General features: G+C 54.6%; 1 protein-coding gene across 2 annotated transcripts; it reads left to right on the top strand.

Moving 5' to 3' along the window:
* Positions 1-2,552: 2,552 nt before the first annotated feature.
* Positions 2,553-15,149, top strand: Gata2 (GATA binding protein 2). 2 transcript variants are annotated; one of them, XM_037203904.1, is made up of 6 exons: positions 2,553-2,866; positions 8,354-8,626; positions 9,044-9,685; positions 11,194-11,339; positions 13,295-13,420; positions 13,909-15,149. In XM_037203904.1, exons 2-6 carry the CDS (start codon positions 8,398-8,400, stop codon positions 14,206-14,208), a joined length of 1,443 nt encoding a protein of 480 aa, XP_037059799.1. In that variant the 5' UTR covers positions 2,553-2,866; positions 8,354-8,397; the 3' UTR covers positions 14,209-15,149. The 2 variants fall into 2 exon arrangements, with proteins under 2 accessions (XP_037059799.1, XP_028710028.1); XM_028854195.2 differs by lacking the exon at positions 2,553-2,866 and adding an exon at positions 7,499-7,705.
* The last annotated feature ends 7,721 nt before the right edge of the window (positions 15,150-22,870 follow it).

Here is a 22,870-nt window from a genome sequence, read left to right on the forward strand (position 1 = left end):
TGTCCTTGTCCCCCAGCCCTGCTCTCCTTCCCCCACGTCTCTCTGGGTCTGTCTTCTCTTGCTCTCCATTCCCGCATTTCGATTCTGTCTCGCTGTCCTGCCTCTCTCTGGTTGATACATTCTTTGCCTTTATTCCCACCTCTCTGATTAATTCTGCCACTTGTTGCTTATTTCGGCCTAAGTACCCCAGTCCCTGGGCCAACCCTGTTAGTGCCCCTTAGCGTGATCGCATTTTTTTTTTTTTTTTTTTAAATCTCTTCCTGGAGTCCTTGTTGCTTGTCCCTCTCTTTTTCTCTGGATCTTTCTGTCACTGGAACTCCAATTCCCTCCGTCCCAAGTTCTGGGTCTCATACTGCATGACCTCAGAAGTTAGACTGAGGGGCTCTTGTCGCCCACGGAGAAGAAAGGCAGAGAAGAGAGGACTTGATTCCCCGATGCAGTATCTAGGACCTTTCTCTAAGAATCAAGACAGACCTAAAATAAATGAATAAATAAATAAATAAATTTTTAAAAAGGGTCTCTAGGACATAGGGTCTACCAGGTCTCTAGGGGACTGGCTCTGTGCTCCAGGTCTGGCTGACCATGCCTTACCCAATAAGAAGGGAGCCTGGGAGCTGGTGGTCCCAGTGAGGCCACCTCATTAGAACAGTTATTCAGCATGGCCCTGGTAATAGCAGATAAGGCTTATCAGCTCATCTCCCCCTCCCACAGACAGACAGAAAGTGCCAGAGTAAATGGCACCCCTGGGCTCCACTGGCCGCCTGCCCTGCTGGTTAGGGAAGGCGCCGTGGCCAGGGAGCCCCGAGGATACACATACTGTCTCCACACTCCTCCCCTACCAGACAGAGTAGTCCTGGATACAGAAACACAGGTCCAAGATGGAGTGATAGACACAGGTGCCCACCCCTCAGACAGGCCCACAAACACCGAGCCCAACACATCAGTTCCACCTGAAGCAGCAGATATGCAGACATACTTGGATATGTTTAACCCCATCTGCCTCCAGCTCAAAGTTGGAAATCACCACCTGCCGTTAAGACATACTAACCCTGAGTGGTGGCGCACACCTTTAATCTCAGCACTCAGGAATCAGGGGCAGGTGGATCTCTGTGAGTTCCAGGCCAGCCACAGCGACACAGTGAGACCTTGCCTTTAAACACGTGTGTGCATATGCACGTGCACATGCATGCGCATGACACTCACACACCTGTATGGCCTCAAATACAGATACACACACCCCTCATTAATTAATAGACTTGTCAGTGAATATCCAGACACATTGCAACCCCCTCTCTTACACACACCCTCATACACACACACACACACACACACACACACACACACACACCCCTAAATACAAGTTGAAAGATATACATGGATATCCAGACTATTAAAGACACATACACAAATGCACGTCTAGATACAAACACAAATGCACAAAGGTAACACACTGATTAAGACATACTTAGAGATACCCTCTGCTTATCACATGATTCTTGAAGATGGTGGTCTGTCTCAGAGATATCTAGACGCAGAGACGTACACCCAGTTCCACAGACACTGTCTTACATGCATTTGTGGGGCCACACTCGAATACCAGTCAAGCTGTGACCAGCCACCTAACACAAGTGCTTAGGGATACGTTCAGTTTTGCAAACACGCTAGGAACTCCCCATCGTGAAAACATAGCCCACTGGGCACATAAACTGAATTGCATGCAGAGCGTGCACACACAATGCAACAGATTCAGAAAGACCTAGAACAGCTGGCAGCACAGGATGGGGAAGGAGGAGCAGACCCACTCCCTGCATGGGGCACACCAGACGCATAGTCTTTCCCAACAGAGTGAGTCTGTGGGATTCTTCTAATTTCTCATAGGAGCTTAAGGTGGTACAAGGAATGGATTCTCATTGCTACCTAGCTCAGGTACCTCCTTAGGGCTCAGACTGCCACCAGACTGCCTCCTGCTACCAGTGTAAGGACAAGCCTCTTGCTCTCCTTGTGGCATTCGCTGACGCAAACGGCTTGCCAGTAATGGGCCAAGGACACACCAGAAACTCCTTTCCTAAAACGCTTCTGAGTTGGGAACGGGTGTCTGTGGGGAAGGAAGTGGAAATAAATGCATCTGCACTTAGCCAAACGTGCAGGAAGTGAGGGAGCTGTGTCGATGAGTGTACGTGCACCTTATACCTGTGTGTGCACACGGGTGTTTGTGTGCCGGAGAGCTCCTGTCTGGGGACATCTACACAGCGACAGCACGTGCACAATGTGTGTATGGAAGGAGGGGCAGGTGTCTGTGTACTTGCTTGTGAGGGAGAGTCTGCAAAGAGAGACATCCCAGGCTTTCTGAGATTACATCCCTGAGAGCAGAAGTGCTTGCGTGGCCCTAAGAAGGCGGGAGTGGCCTGCAGGGCGTGCGCGCCTCGACTGACTAGTGGCCCGAGCCTGGCCAGCCCGGCGGCTGGACCCGGCAGACAGGGCGCAGAGCCCGGGCACCCTCCTGCCCCCCTGCGGCGCCCCCCTTCCCCCCAGTGATGTCGAAATAAAAAGCTGCCGCGGTGCGGCCGGGAACCGAGAGGCAGCCAGAACCGAGAGAGGTGGCCAGGCCAGCCGGGCGGTAGCTCGCTGCTCAGGTCTCTCTGGCCTGCGATCACCTCAACCATAGCCGGTCTTGGGGCCCATTGAGCGGACAAAAGCCGCGGCCTGCGCACCGAGCTTTCGTTGGGCGCCGCGCCGGGGTCCCGCTGGTGACCGCCGCTGTCGCGCTGGCTCCCGCGGGCCGACTATCCACGCCGCACACACGGTTCCCTCCCTGCTGAGCCCTGGCCGTGGCCGCCCGAGGGCGCCGCCCACCGCGCCGCTGTCGGTAAGTTCCTGCACTCCGCCGCCCGCGCTGTCCCGAGCCTCCGGATCCCAGGCTCGGCCTTCCCAACACCCGGATCGCACGGTCCGACTAGTGGCTTAAACCCAGGTCATCCGGAAACCCAAAGACCTCCCTGGGGGCTCCTGCCTTCCGTTTTTTTCCCCCGGAGCCTTGGACCTGGAGACCCGGCTTTCCAGAGCTTTGCGACGCGCCCCCCTCCCACCCCAGAGCTGGAGCCTTTGTCTTGGCGGTTCCCCACCCCCGGGTCGCGCCGGCCGATGCGCCCAAGCCGGGCCGCCGGGCGCTGGCTGCACCTGCCGGCTGGTCCCGTGCACCGGCTTTGCGCGGCTTAACCCGGCTCGCTCCTGCTTGTGCCCCCCGTTCGAAGCGCCCCGCGGCCCTTTATCCTGTGTGGCGAGGGTGCAGGTGGGGGAGAGCGCAGGGTATGTAAGTCTTCCCCTGCCCAAGTCGGAGCCAGAATCCTTTCAGTGGGATTTCAATAAGAACGAGGCGGACGCAGGCTCGGGGATCCGCTGTGGAGAGGGGTAGACAGAGCTCTGGGCCTGTCTGGACACCGGGCATTGAACCGTTCGGTAGCGGCTGGGCCTGAACTCCAGCTTACCCCAGCAGTGAGGGGAAAGGTCTTGTATTCAGAAGGGCCTCCCGTATGGCGTCTGCTCCTTTATCAGAAAACAAGGAAAGAAATTCGTTTGTTTTGGGGGAAAAAAAACTTGCCTCCCAAGGTCGGGAACATCTGGGGGTGAGTTCTGGGTCTACACTGAGGCCCAAGTTGGGATTCGTTTATAAGCAGGCAGCATCCAGGAACCAGGTAGAGCCGAAGCGTCTGCCAGGCGTCTGGAGAGCGTTTCCCAGCCGGGTTGACAAATTGCAAGCAAATTGCATCTAACGAAATGCATTTAGCAGTTGTCAAGCCGCTGACCCACAGGCCTCTGAGCAAAGCATAGCTGTTGGCGAAGAGAAGGCCCCCGATTGTCTGCGGGTGGGGTATGGAGGGTGGAAATAGACCAGAAATGGCAGAGTCCAAGGCACCTGGCACCAGAGGGCCAGAACCTAACACACTGGGTCACAGCGTCTGTATTTCCAAAAGACTAAGACGGTAGATGCTGGGGAAGCGGGAATCTTTTGATTTGAGGAGCTGGAAGCGAACCCCAGAGAGCGAGAGATACTGTTGGAGTCCTTCTAAATTGATAGATGCTGCCTGGGACATATCTGAGTCCTCTACATAGAGGGGACACTGAGCCATAGTGACCAAAGCTCCCCCACTTCCTTCCCAGTGTTCCTCAAAGCTTGTGGCTAAGGCAGGGCTGGAGGCCTCTGGGTTGTGAACGACTTCGGTTTGGAAGACAGTCCTAAGCTAGTCGACCAGTTAGCTGCCCTTAGGAGAGAATTAGGCTGCGAGGAGAAGGCAAACTTGTGTTCCCAGAGGTACGGCTTGGATGAGGATGTTTCAACAAAGGGCAAGTGAAGAGGGCAGCGCCAACTGGGGGCCCTATATGACTCCATCTCCTTTCAGACTGATTTGCAGGATCCGGGCCACACCCAGAAAAGGGCCTGGGTCCACAGAACCCAGCTCCCACTCAGGAGTAGCTCCCCACCCCCCTGCACTGTCCCTCTCTACAGAAGCTTCCAGGTCACGCAAAAAAAAAAAAAAAATAATAATAATGGTGGTTAGAAAATTCAGTTTGGGAGCCAAGCTCCCTCTATTCTCCTGGAAATCTTGTTTCCGCGGAAGGAAAAGGACGGTTTAGTTCAGAGAAGAGTAGCCCCAGGTACGCTCCAAGATCAACAATAACTACAAAAAAAAGTGTCCACCTGAAGGTGTCCTGGGACCTCTTAGTAGGGGGCTGTAAATTGGAATAAATCTGCTTTCGTTTTGGGGGTCTGCGGGCGGGGGCTGGGGGAAGCCAAATCTAAGCCATCCTGGGATCTGTCTCGGCCCTCCCTGGTGTTTGTTTGGGCTTTATTAGCCGTTCATTTTCGGCCTAGTAGTGGGTTCTTGGCTGTGGATCGATCTGGCTGACACGCGTTCATCAGCGCAGGCTCCCCTTTATTCGCCAATTCAGTGTCCTGCTACCTAGCCGGCAATTTTCCCTTTCAGACGGGTTTGTTCCTGCTGGAAAACTCCAGCAGTCCCGCATCGGACGCAGGGGCTCCAACCTCGGCAGGGGCTCGGGCCAGCCGGCTGGTTGCTTGCAGTTTCCAGAAGGCAGCCTCGGGGCCTCAAAGGACCTGGCAGGACATCCCCCCCCCTCCCGCGCCCCGACCCCATGCCCATGGGCAGGCAGGCTGTGGCGGGTCTCCTGAGGCCCTGGCTCAAGCGTCGCTTAACCGCCCGGCTAAACCCTTGTTGCGTGGCGATTTTCTGAGCTGCCGAGCGGAGTAATTAAATCCCCTTCTGCACTCGGCTCTGCGCGAGGCGGGTGGGCAACACTGGGGCTCGCGTTTAGATTGGGGACCCGCCGGGCTGACCACTTTCACCTCTGCGAGAGGCAGGACTTGCCCAGTCGGCGACGTGGCGTGGAAACCGCACCCCTCATCTCGTTCAAACAGGGAGATAATTTTAATTGCGACTTTGAGAGAAAAGAGGGGAATTACCTGCTTTCGGGGATGGTGCTGGGAGGCCCCCCCGCCCTGCCGCCCTGCCAGCCGAGGCGCCTACACGGCCAAGGGCAGCTTCCTCTGCGCTCCGCGCTCTCCTCCTGGAAGTCTGCAGAGCAGAGGCCTGGGATGCGGCCGCACGGGGCACCGTTGCCGAGAGTAGGGTTATCGCCAGGGCTGCGAGGCCTTTAGACGCTCCTGCTAGGTTCCAGGGACATCGAACACCGCGGCGATCTCGCTTTGCACTTGAATGAAGAATCGTGGTCTAAAGGCGGGGTGAAGCCAAGAAAGCCATCCCGAGAGGGAGTGGGTCCTAAGCTGCCCGCGCAGTGGGAGCGCTAGCTTGGCGGCACAGAGACCACCCACCTGCCCAGGCCGCCCCGAGGCACTGCGGCCTTGCGCCCCTGCAGACCCTCTCGCCCTCTCGCCCGACCTCCTGCCTAGGCTGGGAGCGGACTCCGGAGCCGCCTGGGCCCCTGCTGGCTCTGGTGCGCTGAAGCGCAGGGAGCACGGAGGACAGGAGGGCCCCCCCAGGGCGCGAGAGGTGCGGGTTTCCGGCCCAGTGCAGTTCTGCACCCCGGGTCCCGGGCCTGTACCTGTTCCAAAGCCTCGGACAGTCAGATCGACGCCAGCCGCAGAGGCCGGAGGAGGCCCTGCCGTGCGCGCGCCCCCTCAGAGCTGTCCGCAGAGGACCTGGGAGGGGGTGATGGGGGCGCGCCCGCAGAGCTGAGCCGGGCTGGGCGCCCCCCGAGCCGAGGGGACCGAGGGCTTTCCTCCCTCCTTGGATTATTAAAAAGTTCATTTCCTGGCGAATCGGGTGACGTCAGGGGCCCGGCGTCGCGGTGGCGGGGCCGCCGGGCCGGAGAAGCCGCCTCCAGTTACCCAATTACGGACTGTCAATCCTGCTGCCCCTCCCCCATCCTTGGGGGTGGCGGGGACCCCAGCCCTCCCCCGGCTCGGGACCCACCTGGGACCCCTCTGGGATTATCCCCTGGGGGTCTAGTGCCCTGCAAAGATAGAGGGGCTCGATGGAGGGCGTCGAGCTCGGCCAATCCCTCGCACCTGTCTAGATTCCCCCAAAAGTCTGACTAGCAAGCCTCTTTCTGAGCTTAGGTCTCAGGTCTAAAACCCAGGGAGGGAGCTAGGTTTGTATACCCGCCTCCGAGCTCACGGCCTCCCCAGAAAGGAGGTGTTGCCAGAAAAACTCCAGGTGACTTTAGGTACAAAGTGCTCAAAACATTGCTTCCCTCTCCCCGAAGGCCGTCTCGGGGACCCCTAGGAGGAAAAAAAATATACATATGGCTAATGCCCCGGGAGTCTCCCTCCAGCCGACGCTGGCGCCAGTCCCCAGCTCAACGGCTTCGCCCCAGGCAGTTCGGCCTGGTGGTCTGCTAAGACCACGCCCGGAGCCCTTCCCTCTTCCTGGGCCACTGGCCGGACCGCGACCTTCGGCCCAGCACAGTCTTAAAAATGTCCTAGTGCCCAAAGCCCGGGTGCCCTAGAGGGGTCCACAGTCCTAGACTCGTGCTATCCAGCCGATCCTACCAGCCCCTTGCACAAGGAGGCAGAGGTCTGGGGGAGTCCGCAGGACTCAGGCTGGCTGTGGTCCGTAGCGAAGGAGCTGGGGCTCCGCCGGAGAGAGTGGATGGCTGGGGTCCTAGCAGAGAAAAACCCAGAAGATGCACGTCTCGGCTCCTGGGAAGTCAGGAACCCGATTGGTGGCTAGTTGCTGGGAGGGCAGAGGTTGGAGGACCCGAGCGTCTGCCAGAGGGGTGCAGGGTTCTGCCCGCAGCGAGGGTCCCCTGGGGGGGGCGTTGGCATCAGAGGCCGCCCGGAGGGCGCTGGGAGGGGGCCAGGAGGCCGAGGGGGGCCGGCTCGCGGGTCAGTCCCGAAGTCCGGCGGCCGAAGCTGCGGGCGCAGCCAATGGGGGGGCGGAGGCTGGGCGGCGCGGCGGCGCTGATTGGCTGGCGCCAGCTTCTTAGGCGTGCGCGGCCCCCGCTTCATGTCTGTGCAGGAGTCGGCAGCTGGCGCCAGGGCGGCCGGAGGATGCCGAGGGGCCGGAGCCGGGCGGGCCGGAGGCCGAGGCGCGCGCTGTCCCCCGCCCCTATCCCGTGAACCCGCCAGTCTCTGGACGCGCTGTCGCGGGACCCGCGGTTCTCGGGGCTCTCCTGGTGTCCCTTACTCTCTACTGCTGAGCCCTCCCCTTCCCGCGCCGCTGCGAGTGTAAGTTTGAGGAGCAGGGGGCTTGTGGGCACTCCTAGATTGGAAGGATCTCGGTGGAGCTCAGGCCAGGATCTCCTGTGGGCGATTACGTTCTTATGCCTTGGGGAGAGGTCTGGCTGACTGCTAGAGAGGGCACTGGGGACCGGCTCTCAGCTCCAGGAACTGCGTGTGCGTGTTCGTGTTTGGGGTCGGGGGTGTCGAGGTTAGTTTGTGTATACATTGCCAATGTAAGTGAATGGCGGGGGGTAGGGGGGGGCTGTGTGCCTCAGGGTGGATGTCTAGGCTCCTATCTCTAACTTTTAGTCGGAGTTCGTGTGTTTTTGTGCCCAGAGGACAGGGGCTCGGTGTGAGAACCTCATTTCAGTTCCGCGTGCGTTTGTTTGGGGTCGCCGGTGTCAGGGTCCACCCCTGTGTGTGACCTCGTGTGCATGGGTGTGTGGCTGTGGGAACGCTGGTTTCCCTGCGAGTGTGGGAGGCTGGACCCCTTCCTCCGCCTTCCTTTCGTTTTGAATCCTTGTGCTTTCCTCCCACCCGGGCCCCGGTCCTCAGTGGAGCTCCACAGGAACGCCTTTGCTCTCAAGACACCGACTTTGGCAGTGGGGGGTGTCAGAGGCTGGCAGTGCCCCTCACATCTCCTATGTCACTCAGGGCCGCCCCGCCTTCGCCTGGATCCCTAGCCGCAGTAGCGGACCATGGAGGTGGCGCCGGAGCAGCCTCGCTGGATGGCGCACCCAGCCGTATTAAATGCGCAGCACCCCGACTCGCACCACCCGGGCCTGGCGCACAACTACATGGAGCCAGCGCAGCTGCTGCCTCCCGACGAGGTGGATGTCTTCTTCAACCATCTCGACTCGCAGGGCAACCCCTACTACGCCAACCCGGCCCACGCGCGCGCGCGCGTTTCCTACAGTCCAGCGCACGGTGAGCTTCGGTCCTCGGGGTTTCTGGAAGCCCGGCGTCCACGCCAGGCTTTGGAGGGGAGGACGGCCCGCTGCTGCTTCCCGGATGTGGGATCTACAGGAATCTGAGCAGCTGCGAAATCGGGCTGGGGAAGGTGGAGGCAATGAGCTCTCAGGGAGGGTCTGGGACCTGTAGGGTTTCTGTCCGTTTCCAACGGTCTTGGGGCAATCCTTCTGGGCCCTGTCCGGTGGGGTTGCTCTGTGTCACTTGCCCTTCGGCCTTTCACTGATATTGCTGATGATTACAGGCCGGGGTGTTATGTTTCTGGTGTTTTAAAGGGTGGGGCTGCTAATTGTTGTTCCCGGAGTTGTGATCCTGTGTGCCTGTGTCAGGGCTCTGAGACCCCTGCCCACACTAACCCTTCTTCCTCTGCTGCAGCTCGTCTCACTGGAGGCCAGATGTGCCGACCACACTTGTTGCACAGCCCAGGCTTGCCATGGCTGGACGGGGGCAAGGCTGCTCTCTCTGCCGCCGCTGCCCATCACCACAGCCCCTGGACCGTCAGCCCGTTTTCCAAGACCCCGCTGCACCCCTCAGCTGCTGGAGCACCCGGAGGGCCGCTGTCTGTGTACCCAGGGGCTGCGGGTGGGAGCGGGGGAGGCAGCGGGAGCTCAGTGGCCTCCCTCACCCCCACTGCAGCCCACTCTGGCTCCCATCTCTTCGGCTTCCCACCCACACCACCGAAAGAAGTTTCTCCAGACCCCAGCACCACGGGAGCCGCTTCCCCAGCCTCATCTTCTGCAGGGGGTAGTGTAGCCCGGGGTGAGGACAAGGACGGCGTCAAGTACCAAGTGTCACTGTCTGAGAGCATGAAGATGGAAGGTGGCAGTCCCCTGCGCCCAGGCCTAGCTACCATGGGCACTCAGCCTGCAACACACCACCCAATACCCACCTATCCCTCCTATATGCCTGCCTCAGCTCATGAGTATGGCAGCAGCCTCTTCCATCCTGGAGGCTTCCTGGGTGGCCCAGCCTCCAGCTTCACCCCTAAGCAGCGAAGCAAGGCACGCTCTTGCTCAGGTAAAGGCAGGTGTGGGGCTTCAGGGCCTGTGGGTGGGGTGTGCCTCTGTCAAAGGGGTTGTGATCTTAAGAGGGGCCACATTAGGGCTCCTGATCCAAGAATGGGTCCTCACTGATAGTCCACAGGTGTTGGTAGCTCCCCGTGGGGAGGATGGAACCCTGAGAACTTTCATCCTGCCCTTGAGTGCTCCTAGTACCCCAATGTTCAGTTCCTTTCCTCACCCCTCACCATGCCCTCCTCTCCAAGGTTGGTGAGCAGCAGCCCACACTCAGAATATGATTCCCTGTCCTCTCCCCCAAACGATCAGCTGAACCCGAGCAGCCTCATGACTGGGTGTGGGGGAGAGTGCAGGCTGTAGGTGAGGGAAGGAGTCAGTGTGGCCATGTGTGTACGTGTGTCTGGGAGCGTGTGCACATGCTGCGGGGCCCTGCAGAGACGCAGGCCCTAAAGGAATCCGGTTCTCCAACTGCTAGTCTGCTTTCAGGATTGCGGTGACTCCAGATCTCCTGGGAGATTTCCCCAAAGCAAAATTCCCAAGGCCTGTTTGTATCCTAGTGACCCTGATCCTTCTCCCTGAGGGTAGGAGGGAGAACCTCTGTGGGTGCCCGCACCCCTTTGCCAGCCCTAGCTGGATCCAGCTGGGTTTGTCCAGCAATGTGGTCCTCAGGCAATAACCCAGGGCGCTGGGCTCCTCCCGGAGCGTTTAGCTAGGGAGGGGAAGGTTTTCTCCAAAGTTTATCCTTGAGTTCAGAAACCACCCTCTCTTGCTTGAGTTCCTAGGTTTAGTTTCAACTGAACCAGGAGGACTGTCCCAGATGCCAGTTACTCCGCACCCCACTGGACCCCAGTCAGTGTCTCTAACTTTTTCGGAACCCACTTCTTCCGAGTTTGTTTTGTGTTTTATTTGAACTCCAGATGACCAAAAACAACAACAACAAATAAGGCCACCTTACCTAAAGTGAAAGAACTTATTTCATTTTCTAAAAACATCACCTTTGATTGCTGAATTCTAGGGGTTTGGCCGAAAAAGGAGAAAAGCAAGGGGAAGAGAAGTTTCCTTCCTGACCCTGGACCAAACATAAAGGCAGCGGTGGCGAGGGGCTGGTAGCAGGGATGGGGAACAGACTTGGAGATGCTGGCACAGTTGGGAGGCAAAAGTGAGAGGAAGTGGGAGGGAAGAGGAGGAAGAGAGGCTCCCCGGACCCAGGTCAGGCTGGCAACTGTGGCTGTAGCCTGTGCTCCACAAAGCTGATCTTCAGTTCCTTTTCCGGGTAGCTTGCTACTGCCTCTGTGAATCCTGGTACCCTGAACTTAAGGCTTCTCTTTGTTTTTCTTCAGGAGCATCTAAAACGGGGATTTGTCCTTAAAAGACTCAGGACCTCTTCTATGGGGGACCCCTTGAATCCCTCTGTCTGCAGGGGTGGGACTAAAAGTCCCCCTTGATAGAACAGTGCGTGTCAGACTGGATCCTCTAGCCACTAAGCAGGCCTCTCCTTGTTCCCCGCAGAAGGCCGGGAGTGCGTCAACTGTGGGGCCACAGCCACCCCTCTCTGGCGACGGGATGGCACGGGCCACTACCTGTGCAACGCCTGCGGGCTCTACCACAAGATGAACGGACAGAACCGGCCCCTCATCAAGCCCAAGCGGAGGCTGGTAGGAACGGGCACGGTGTGGTGTGGGGCAGGGCCGGGGCACAGTGGCCACCAGCCTGAGTGGAGCTGGTGGTTAGTTAAGGGAAGGAAAAAAAAATAAACAAAAAAATACAAAAAAAACGAAAACAACCCAACAACAAAACTTCAAATGCAGAGACTTCACCACCTGAAAATCTCTTATCATTAAAATCATTTGGGGGGTCAGTCAGGTCGGTCTTCATTCTGGTGGATTCTTTCCTGCCAAGTTTCCTGTCCTGCAGCCACCGGGCACCCCTCCCCCGCCCCCCACTGCTGAAGGATTCCCAGAACCCAGGGTCCAGCAGCCCACCCTCACGTTCTGGCCTTCCATTCCCTCTTTTTAAAAATAGGGTCATGAAGTACTTTTCCCTGTGGCGGCTCTGGCCTCCCCCGCTCACCCCCCAGCTCACAGTCTCCTTCGCTTATTTAAATAACACACAGCAGCCACCAAAAAAACCTGCCCTTTATTATTTTTCCATGGAGTCACCTATACTGTGTATTTTCATTTGAGTGATTTTTAAAAAAATGTCCTTTCGGATCTCCTGCCGGAGTTTCCTATCCGGACATCTGCAGCCGGTAGATAAGGAAACTTCGTGTATCTGTTTCCGGACCGGCAAGTTTTCAGAGCCACCTCGACTCAGTCCTGCCTCTCGCTGGGCTGTTTTGAAATTTCTAATACCCTCCACTCTGCAAATAATGTGTAAAATGCTAAGAATAATAAATATATTTTTTTTCAGGGCGAAGTGATTTATGAGCTTAAATCGTTCACCCGCTTTGGGGCCCTTTTTTCCCCCCCCTGGAGCAGGGTGAGGGCGGGTGCGGGCCAGTGGGGGTGGGAGGAGGATATACTGCTGGCCCCTGAGTCAGAATTCCAGCTTCAGGCTGCTTACTCACCCTCCCTGCCCCCGCGGCGGCCAGCTCTGGTCCCCTCCATGAGCAGGCTCAGGCCCCGGGCCACTCTGGACTCTGCTGGACTCGGCCGCACCCCACACTGGCTGCCCAGCGGAGTTCCGCACTAGGATTGCTGGGGGACGAGGGGGCTGGACACTACCACCCCTCTCCATTCACCTGGGGCAGACGGGATGGGGAACGGTGATCTGTATTCTAGGAAAAGGCTTTTCTCGCTGGACCTTGAGTTCCTTGTTCTAGAGACCAGACCTCCTCTCTTCCACTCCCCGCCTCTGACTGGCATTTCCTGGGGGGCTGGGAGTAGGGTCTGGTAAAGGCGGCAGGTGAGAACTCTCCCGATGCAGGGATCTAGGCCAGCAGGGAATGAGAATGTCTTTGCTCCTCGGTCCTGTATGGAAGCCTCTGGCTAGTATGACTATTGATCGCTAGGAATGTGGTTAGTGCAGTCAAAGGAACTGAATGTTTAGTTTCTAAACTGTAGTTAAATTTAATTTAAATTTCTCTTGGTGGCTTGCAGATCTTATATAGGACAAGGCAGCTCCACACTTGAACCCCGGGCTCACACTTCCCCAGGCCTTTCTGGGTTCTCCTGGGCAATGCAGGGTCTCACTGCCCTGGCCTCCCAGCCGCCATGACTCACCAGGATTCTGGATTTCCAGGGGAACGGTGGGGGAGGAGACGTGCAGCTGAAGACAGCCACTCAGGATGGCCACAGGGCTAAACTGTCCTTAGACCTCAGTTTCCTCACCTAAGAAATTAGACTGCTAAGCAGTTGGGGGAAGTGGCTGCTTTTCTCTTCGGTGTTTACAGACATTTGGATTCTAAGAGCTCTTTATTCCAAAGCTCTGTGATTCCCAACTAGTTTACTTCTCAAATTCTAACATTCCTTCGTCAGAGATGCCTTGATTCCCCTGTGGGACCCACTGCTCCTGGGCTAAGTGGTGGGACTGGGGGTGGTGCTAAGGGCCCTGGAGGAGGTCAAGGTGGGGCGTGGGAGAGGGGCCCTCTGACGCTACCCCCCCCTCCTAGTCGGCTGCCAGAAGAGCGGGCACCTGTTGTGCAAATTGCCAGACGACAACCACCACCTTATGGCGCCGGAACGCCAACGGGGACCCTGTGTGCAACGCCTGTGGCCTCTACTACAAGCTGCACAATGTGAGTGCACCCCACCCCTCCCCGGGGACCTCAGCTCTTTGTGCTGCCCGGCCAGCCCGCGGGCCCCAGCCACGGTCTCCAGCTTGGCTTGGCTTGGGAAGCCGCAGCAGCCGGCAGTCTGCTTGGCCAGCCCAAGAGGGCCAGAAGGGCTCCTTGTAAGAAGGATGCCTCTGCTTTGGAGGTGGGACCGGTGGGGGCAGGGCGGGCAGGGAATTTGTCTGTCTTAGGGAAAGTGAGGGGCAGGGGAGGATGAGAGGTGTCTAGGGGGAGGTGCAGGCATTTAGTGGACTGAAAACAACGGTGTGGGCTCTTAGGCCATGGAGTCTCCTTTCCTGAAATGGTGACCGCGCAGGCTTAAGGGGACTTGGGTGAGTGACGTTGGAGGCTCGGCTGAAGGCACAGTTCCTGACACCCTAGGGATATATGTGACCCAGTCTCCCTTGACCCGCCGAGAAGGGATCCTAAAGGCTCTCTATGGCTGCCCCCAGGTTAACAGGCCGCTGACCATGAAGAAGGAAGGAATCCAGACCCGGAACCGGAAGATGTCCAGCAAGTCTAAGAAGAGCAAGAAAGGGGCTGAATGCTTTGAGGAGCTCTCCAAGTGCATGCAGGAGAAGTCATCCCCATTCAGTGCGGCTGCCCTGGCTGGACACATGGCACCCGTGGGCCACCTCCCGCCCTTCAGCCACTCTGGACACATCCTGCCCACGCCCACACCCATCCACCCCTCCTCCACTCTCCCCTTCGGCCACCCCCACCCATCCAGCATGGTGACGGCCATGGGCTAGGCACAGCTTCCCCCCTCTGGACAGACATGGACATTGAGGGTGGCTGGCAGAACCAGAGAGAGGCCGGGCACTCCCAGGCTGGGTGGAACACAGTTTTGGCTCCCGCCCATCCCAAGAGACCCACTTCCTCCTGCCAGCCTGGCCTGGCCGAAGCCACCTCCCGTTGGAGGACTCCCAGCCTTGGGCCGCCATTACTGTGAATGTTTCTGACTGGGCTACGGCTTGTGTGCGCCCTGGGTGCTGCCCAGAAAAGTTTTTCCACGGACAGTTGCTTGGAGAGCAAAACGGACAGGTTTATAGCAAGAAAAGGAGGAGACTGGGGACAGAAAAATGAAACCATTTTTTTTGAAGGAGAAAGGAGTAGGCAAAAAAAATAATTTATTTTGCTCTTATTTCTTACAAGGACATGGAGGCATGGACTGTTTGTGTTCTCTGGGTCCTTTCTTGGGGCCTACTGCCGCCAGTCAGGGCTCTGGGGGGGGGGGGCAGACTTACGGGGCCTCAGCCTGAGCCTTCTCCTCCGCTGCCTGGAGGGTAGCCCCTGCCCTGACGCAGCCCTTGAGGGCAGAGACAATCGCAGGCGGTCCTGCTCAGATTCCCAGGCCAGGGCTGGGTCACAGGAAGGAAGCATTCTCTGGAAAGGGGAAACGTCTCCCAGATCATTCCCTTGGCTTCGAGAGGCCAAAGCTGGTGTGACCCAGATGGCCAAGCTGCGGCCTGTGCCTAGGCCAGCTGGACCCCTGTAAATACATCCTTTTTCTGCTAACCTCTTCATCCCCTTCCACTCTAAGATAAATAAGAAAATATTCAAAACAAAACCCAAACTGCATAAGCTTAACTCACTGATGAGTGGTTTTATTTTTAAACTCATTTTGGGTCCAGTCAATTGTACGTTGCCACAGAAGCCCCAGTATGAAAAGGAATAAAACCTACAAACCAAGGCTGAGCTTCACAGTTTTTTCTTGAATAGTTCTTGGATCCCAGGGCCCTAGCAGGAGGCTGGGGACAAGAGGGATCTTATGCTCTTGGTTGTTGGGGGACAGGGGACGGGCAGGCAGTGGCCCCGCGATCCCCGGGGATTCTGTTCTGCTGTGGCTGGCTGGATCCTTCAAGGTACAGCTGTACATAAAATGTGTCCCAAGCTCCGATTCTGTGTGCGGTGGCGGTGGTGCAGCAGCCAGCAAGGGGGCCCCTAGCCCGGGAAGACAATTGTGCTAAGTCAACTAAGTGCAATATTGGCGTCCAATTGCTGCAGCGCACCGTCACCGGAAGTAACTTATTTTGTGCTAGTACCCGCATAAGAAAAAGAATCGGCAGTATTTTCTGTTTTTATGTTTTGGGCTTGTTTTATTTTGGTTTAGTGACCTAAGTTATTGTTAACTATGTACAACATTTAAATATTGTCTGTAAAAATTGTATGCTACCCTCCTATTCCTTTAAAGTGAATACTGTTAAAAATAATAAAATACTTTTTTTGTGAATGCTGCAGCCTTTCGAGTGGGTCCCTGAGACCCCACATCCCTGATGGGGCTTGAGCTGTTGAGTGAACTTGTTTCTGCTGTCTCTTGTCTTTCAGGGAAGGTACATGGGCGTGGACAGGGCTCTTCTCCAGCCTCCTTTTCTGAGAGCCCAGCAAGGTACCCATTTGGGCTTTTCAGAGAGACAATAACTGCCCTGGCACCACTCAGGTTCCCCCAGGTGTGGTCAGCTCTGGTTTCTAGGTACCAGGTTGCCAAATCTGTTCATTGGCAAACTTGATCACCCTGTCACTGATTGCTAACCGATCACCAGTATGCTATCATTGCATCCGGTCAGTGATGTGTCCAATCACTGGCCTGCACACAAAGTTGTCCCTGGCAGTGATCTCAGCAATTGTCACCAATCACATGCCTAGAATCTTTCATCAAGGTTTCCCTTGGCCAATGTGTGGATCCCAGATGCAGGCAGTCACTGGTGTCCTGGGCCACCAATGATGTCACCTGTGAAAGGGTTGTTGTTCAATCCCCAAGAGGGTCGAAACCCACAGGTTGAGAATCATTGTTCTAGGCTGTCCATTCCGAACTTTGGGCCAGACAGGTTTGCCCTGAGCCAAAAAGAAGTATCATTACATCTCATACCTGGAACATGACCTCCTTTGAAGTGGTTCCTATTTGTTCTCGCTGATGAGGCTTCTTACACCTATAACAGTACGTGGCAAAAGGGGGTTGCTAACCCCCCCACCACCACACACACATGCATGCATATCTACTCCCAGATCCATACTTTATCAAATCAACACACAACCCTATAGTTGAAATCTGGGGACAAGACAGCACGCTGCTCCTGTCTTCACTGTGGCTGCAGTGAGCAGGAGGCTAGGCCAGTATGGTGGTCCTTGTGGACCAGGGCCATAATTTTATGGTTGGGGTCACCACAACATGAGGGACTGTATTAAAGGGTCACAGCGTTAGCAAAGTTGACAGCCACTTGTCTAGAACCTGTAGTTTAAACCCAAGAATCAGGAATCACAGCCCTGGACTCAAAAACTTAGGGATCTACAGCTCAGAGTCTAGAGCCTGGACACCCACATCCAAACTGAAGAGCTCAGAGCATGGGACTCTTAAACCCAGAACCACAGAGTCCAGAGCCAGGTTCCTCACATCCAGAACCCTCCTGGAGCTCAGAACCTAGAACCTCGCAAGAACCCTAAAATGAGGCCTTCAACCCAGACATCAGACTCCAGACCCTGGCTTACGAGGCCTAGAATCTGGAATCTGGAATGCGGAACTCCCACATCCAAGACCTAGAGCTTTTCAGAGGACCCCGAGGCCAGGATCCAAGCCCAGAACGCAGAGTAAGTTTACACGAGGCCATGAGGCCCTCCCTGGCTTCTTTCCTTTCTCCTGTTAGCCCCAAACTTTGGAGCATCCATTCCAGGCACAGTCTCAGGTGCTGAGAGGCAGACCAAGAGGCAGCCAGCAAGTGAGTGGCTTCCCTCTGTGTACACTCAATGCCATTGCATTCTTGGGATAGGTGTTCCCCTAGTGACTGTTGAATAGGTTGATGCTTCACGCATCCTTGCCTATTGAACTTAGGGGCTACCTGTGAGAAAGTTATCGAACCAGTGTGAGAGACTGGCAGTCTGAGAGAGCTAAGGACCACAGGGACACAGCCCAAGGGGCTGCTGATGCCTGTTTGTATTCCTCCCTCCATACGAGGATTGGCCCCTCACACTCCCACCACTATGTCATTACTTGGTAAACAATTAGGATTTTGTGGACAAAAGCACCCAGGCAGATCAGGAGCCACAAGCTTTGAGCAAGGTGGCCACTGTCTTTAGGATCCCACAGGGCCAGGCATCAGGGCAGCCAGGGTGGGGTGGGTCTTTGTTCCAACTGTTTGCACCCAGGTGGGGCTGGCCAGCCCAGGCCCTCCCTCCCTTCCTCTTCTGGGACACTTCCAAGCCTGGCTTCTTCCTCCCATTTTCCATGGTAGAAACCAAACCTCTCATGAGACCTTTAGGGACCAGCTCTGTCCTTCCCAGTCTCTCCTGCCTCCGGGTGACCTATGACCGGGAGAGGGAAGGGAGTGAGTCTCATTGATCAATCCCAGGGCCTCAGAAGTGGACACAGCCCCAAGGAGAATGCTGGGAGGAATGCCGATCATCCACCGCAGTATAGGACAAGCTTACCTGAGGCAGGAAAGATGATAGACATCGTGGAGCCATTCCCAAGGTTGGCGGGTCCTCAATGAGTTTATGAGGCAAAACAATTTGATTTTTTTCGTTCGTTCGTTTGTTTGTTTTTTTTTCCGGGACACGTTTCTTTGTGTTGTTTTGATGCCTGTCCTGGATCTTGCTCTGTAGACCAGGCTGGCCTTGAACTCACAGAGATCTGCCTCCCAGTTCTGGGATTAAAGGCATGCACCACCGCCCAGCTTGATTTTTTTAAGAGACAATTGAAAAAAAAAAACAAAAAACCAATTCCAAACTTCGTCTGGAGAAACAGGCAAGTAAGTCAACAGAATCAATCCGAAGCTTAGGAAAAAATGGAATGTGTGTGTGAGGAGGGGGTTGTATATGTACACATGGAGTCCAAGATTCCACAGCCATGATTGCTCAAACCTCTGCTTTTGCTGTGAGGATAAGCAGATGTCTGAGGACTCAGGTGAGCCTAAACACAGGCCATGACTTACAGGGTAGTTTGTGGTACAGGTGGTACCCCAAATCGTTAAAGAGGTTCTTGCCAACCAATGAGGGAATCTTTGGGCTGAATGGCTCCTGAAACATGAACTAGTTGGGAATAATTTGGGATGAGGAGATTCACATAAAAACACCCAGAGTCTGACCCATTTCCACTGACTCTCTTAGTGAAGGACTGCTGCTCTCAGAACGCCCAGACCATCTGCAGTAGGTCCCTAGGTCCTATGTCTACCTGGATCTTGAAGACATTGAGTCTTGACAATACCACACATATTATATATATATATTAAACATTGGATCTTTTTCTGGTGTTTTCAGTGCTGGGGATGGAACTCTAGGCCTCATGTGTGCCAGGCAAGCCACACCCAGCCCTAAAGATTTAATCTGGAGACCAACTATTACAACCCACCCGGCTGGATCACCCAGTTTGGTTCCCTCACAGAGAAGCTGTCAGCAGGACCCTGGGAACAAATAGGTTTTCTCCTACACCAGGGAGGGAAGCCGAATAATGAAGGTAGGACAGCACGTCAAAAGCAGTGCGCGGAGAGTTGCACTACAGAGTTGTTCCTAGATATGAATATCTCATGGCTGTCCAAATACCTTTCACTTTGGACCCAGAGATTTTCAGGACATTTAAACCTGAGAGCATGCATGCTCAAAAAAAAAAAAAAAAAAAAAAGGGCGGGGGATTCTAACTTTGGAGCCTGTCCTGGAACTCACTCTGTAGCCCAGGCTGGCCTCGAACTCACAGAGATTCGCCTGCCACTACTGCCCAGCCTGATTTTTTTTTTTTTAAGAAAAAGTTTGAGGGTACTGGAGCTATGATGGTTCAGAAGTGAGGAGCACTTGCTACTGTTGCAAAGGCCTCAGGTTCAATTCCCAGCATCACAACATGGTGGCTCACAGCTGTCTGTAACTCCAGGTCCAGGAGGGCTGCTGCCTCTAGCCTTCTCAGGCACTGTAATGTATGAACATATATGCGGGCAAACACTCACATGTATAAAATATTTTTAAAAAGTAGGTGGATGGTGAGAGTAGACACTCCAAAGGAAAGAAATCAGGGATTCAAGCAGGTGTCCGCACATCACATTCACAGCAGCATTTCACTATAGCTAACAAGTGGCGGCTACCCCGGGATCCATCAAAAGGTGAGACAGTGAGGCTGTCCAAACAATGGTGGCCACTCAGCTTTCAGAAGTAAGGAAAAATAAGCCAGCCAAAGGACAGTGTGGTGACCCCACAAGCCTGAGGTCTCCAGAGCCAAGAGTTCACGTAGAGACAGGGCAACATGGTGGGCGCCGGCAGCTGTGGGGGAGGGTAGTGCTGGAGGGGGGCAAGCTTTGGTTGGGGAAGATGGGAACGCTCTGAACGCTTTTTGTTTTTGTTTTTTGTTTTTGTTTTTTGGATGGGGTCTCGCATGGCCCAGGATGGCCTTGGAATTCCTGCTCCTCCAGTCTCTACCTTCTGAATGCTGGGTGTGCACACCACACCTGTCTGAGAAGTTCTGGACCTGGTTGGTATGGACAGCTTTGAGACACTGTAAAAGAACTTCCTGACACCGAGCTGCAGTCACCAGGACACCCACTCCTCTGCATGTTAACAAAAGGTAACATTCATGTGATGGAAATTTTCCTCCTATCTCCCAAATGTTCCATAGTGTGCCTAAATAACTTCAGTGATAGATGAATGTTCAAAATTAATTAATGTCTAAAACAAGTTACTTAATAAAATTAACTAATGTCTAAAATAAGGTCTGCAGGATGGGAGGCAAGTTTGCAAAATATGTAAAGACCCAGAATACAAAATAAAAAATGATAGGGTCAGGTGTGGTGGCGCACGCCTTTAGTCCCAGCACTCGGGAGGCAGAGGCAGGCGGATCTCTGAGAGTTCGAGGCTAGCCTAGTCTACAGAGTGAGTTCCAGGACAGCCAGGGCTACACAGTGAGACTGGCCTCAAGAATAAAGAACGAAACAACTCACCCACCTTAAAAGGGGAACAGGAAGAAGGTGATCAGAAGTCACCCCTCCGCCCCTACACCTGAGCATTGCCTCCTGAGGGGCCATGTAGAAACTAACCCCCTGCATGGCTGTCCATCCCTGGAAGTGAGCAGAATTTGAATGTTCCCTGGTCTAGTTGGTCTGTGTGGAAGTTCTGGGATGCATGAAACAAAGCCCACTGCTCTGCATCTCTGCATCCAGTTCTGGAGTTGAAGCCCAAATTTTGGCATATTCTGGGGAAGGTATTCTATCCTTTATCTCAGAGCTACATCCCAGCCATTCACCACTCTTTTTTTTTTTTTTTTTTTTTTTTTTGAGACAAGATCTCACTGAATTGTTCAGGCTGGCCTAGAAATTTTGATCCCCCTGCCTCAGCCTCCTGAGTGACTGGGATCACAGGCATGCACCAGCAGGCACAGTTATGATGGTGTTTTTGTTTCTAAAACATGTGCAATAAACCTGTCATGATGGTGCAATCCCGGCACTAGGTCGATGGTCAGAAGTTCAAGGCCAGCTGCTACAAACTGTTACAAAGCAAGTCTGAAGCCAGCCTGAGACTTTGTCTCGAAGAAACCCATGAACTGCTTGTGCATACACTGTTAATTATATGTGTAATTTCTTTTTTTTTTTTTTTTGGTTTTTCCAGACAGGGTTTCTCTGTGTAGCTTTGCGCCTTTCCTGGGACTCACTTGGTAGTCCAGGCTGGCCTCGAACTCATAGAGATCCACCTGGCTCTGCCTCCCGAGTGCTGGTATTAAAGGCGTACGCCACCACTGCCCAGCTTATGTGTAATTTCTATGTCTTTATGTATGAGTCTAAATGCCATTTAAATTAACAAAGAAAAATGTTTGTGTTGGCCTTGAGATGTATCTTTATGGTAGAGTGCTTATGTGCCATGTGGGAAACTCTGAGACCAACTCTCTATTGTAAAACAGTTTGCTTCAAGATAGAAATACTCCATTCCACAGGGAAGCAGGAAGGTAAACGACTCAAAAATATATTCAGGAAGTACCTGAAACTGACCAGATTCACTAGGTCTCTCCCTGCCAGACTAAATAATAAAAGCCTGAGAGTACCTCTCAGGGGAGCAAAGCCAAGTTTCAAGGAAGACTCTGAGACCAGACCAGCTGCCTAGAAGAAACGTAAACCAGCCAAGCTACCTGGAAGAGGTTTAGACCAACTGAGGCACCTGGAAAGGACACTCTCCAAGCTGCCTGGAAGAGGTTTAGGCCAACGGAGGCATTTAGACATCCATGCTGGGGTGGGCTTTGGGGAGGCAGCTGTCTGTGAGTTTTTTCTGTTTTTAAAAGTAAGTGACCCCTCACCCATATTTCTGTAAGTAACCCTAATAAAACTCACTGGTTCTCCAAGTTGGACTTTGTTGGCATCCGTACTTTGTCATGGACTCCCTATCTCAGGTGATTAGATGTGTGTTGCATCTCACTGGGGAAAGCTTTGTCACACAATACCCTCAGCACGTGTGTATACACACACACACACACACACACACACACACACACACACACACACACACACACACGCGCGCGCGCGCGCGCACGTAGAAAAACCATTCAGGAAGATGCACAGCCAAGCAGAACAGTGGTTCGCCCAGGCGTGTGACTTCGGCATCTGGTCTGGAAGGGCCCTTTTACTTTACAGACATGCTAATACTTTGATGTCACTTAAATAACATTTTGTCATTTAAATAACAGAGAATTGTGAGCCTTAGCTCCTGGCTGTCCTTTCCTTCAGTTCTGCCAAAAGAACCTCTCTATAACCCTTGAAACCCCCCCATATCGAGGTAAGACATAACTGACTTCTTCCTTGGAGGCTCTCAGGGCCTCTCTGGAACAGTGTCACTCAGGGTTTGGGAGGTGGGGAATGGACAGACAGGCAAGACTCACCTCTTCCTTCCTGTACAGCCTTGAACAGTGGCTTAGCCTCTCTGAAACAACACCAGTAAAACAACCCAGGACCTTACAGATCTGCTGTAAGGAAGATATGCAGCAGGTCAGGGCCTTCTGAGAGGCCATGCAGCTGGGAGAGGTCTTTCTAGTGCCTGACTCCGGATAAGCACCTTCCTTCCAGGTACTTTTCCTACAGGACTAAAGCCTGCCTGTGGAATGCAGTGGGATGGTCGTGGGCATTCAGTAAGCAGGTCTACCTTCCTACTCCTGCCCCTCCCCCAGCTTGGATTGAGTTCATGAAGCTGGGGAAACTGAGGCCAATGGGGCGAGGAGGAGAGGAAAAGGGGTAGCTTCATTCTAGGACAGAATGGGATGGCTGTGGTGGGGCTGCTCCCCAGAGAGGGTGGAGGGTCCCGCCAGCTGCTGACCCAGCCCATCTGTCCTTCCAGGCCCACGCCCAGCACACACAGGGACTCCCCAGGGGATCCTGGGAAAAACTGCTGCTCTCCCCTCTCCCTACCTCCCCTCAGTGTGGGTGGGCGGTGCTACTTTGGGCTAAGCAGTAACTGCAGGTTGTG

This window comes from Peromyscus leucopus, chromosome 3, assembly GCF_004664715.2.
Source record: "Peromyscus leucopus breed LL Stock chromosome 3, UCI_PerLeu_2.1, whole genome shotgun sequence".
Taxonomy (NCBI): Eukaryota; Metazoa; Chordata; class Mammalia; order Rodentia; family Cricetidae; genus Peromyscus; species Peromyscus leucopus.

Coding starts and splice junctions, on each gene's coding strand:
- Gata2 (XM_037203904.1), top strand. CDS start 8,398: ATGGAGGTGGCGCCGGAGCAGCCTCGCTGGATGGCGCACCCAGCCGTA. Junction 8,627..9,043: donor TTCCTACAGTCCAGCGCACG/GTGAGCTTCGGT, acceptor CCTCTGCTGCAG/CTCGTCTCACTGGAGGCCAG. Junction 13,421..13,908: donor TCTACTACAAGCTGCACAAT/GTGAGTGCACCC, acceptor GGCTGCCCCCAG/GTTAACAGGCCGCTGACCAT.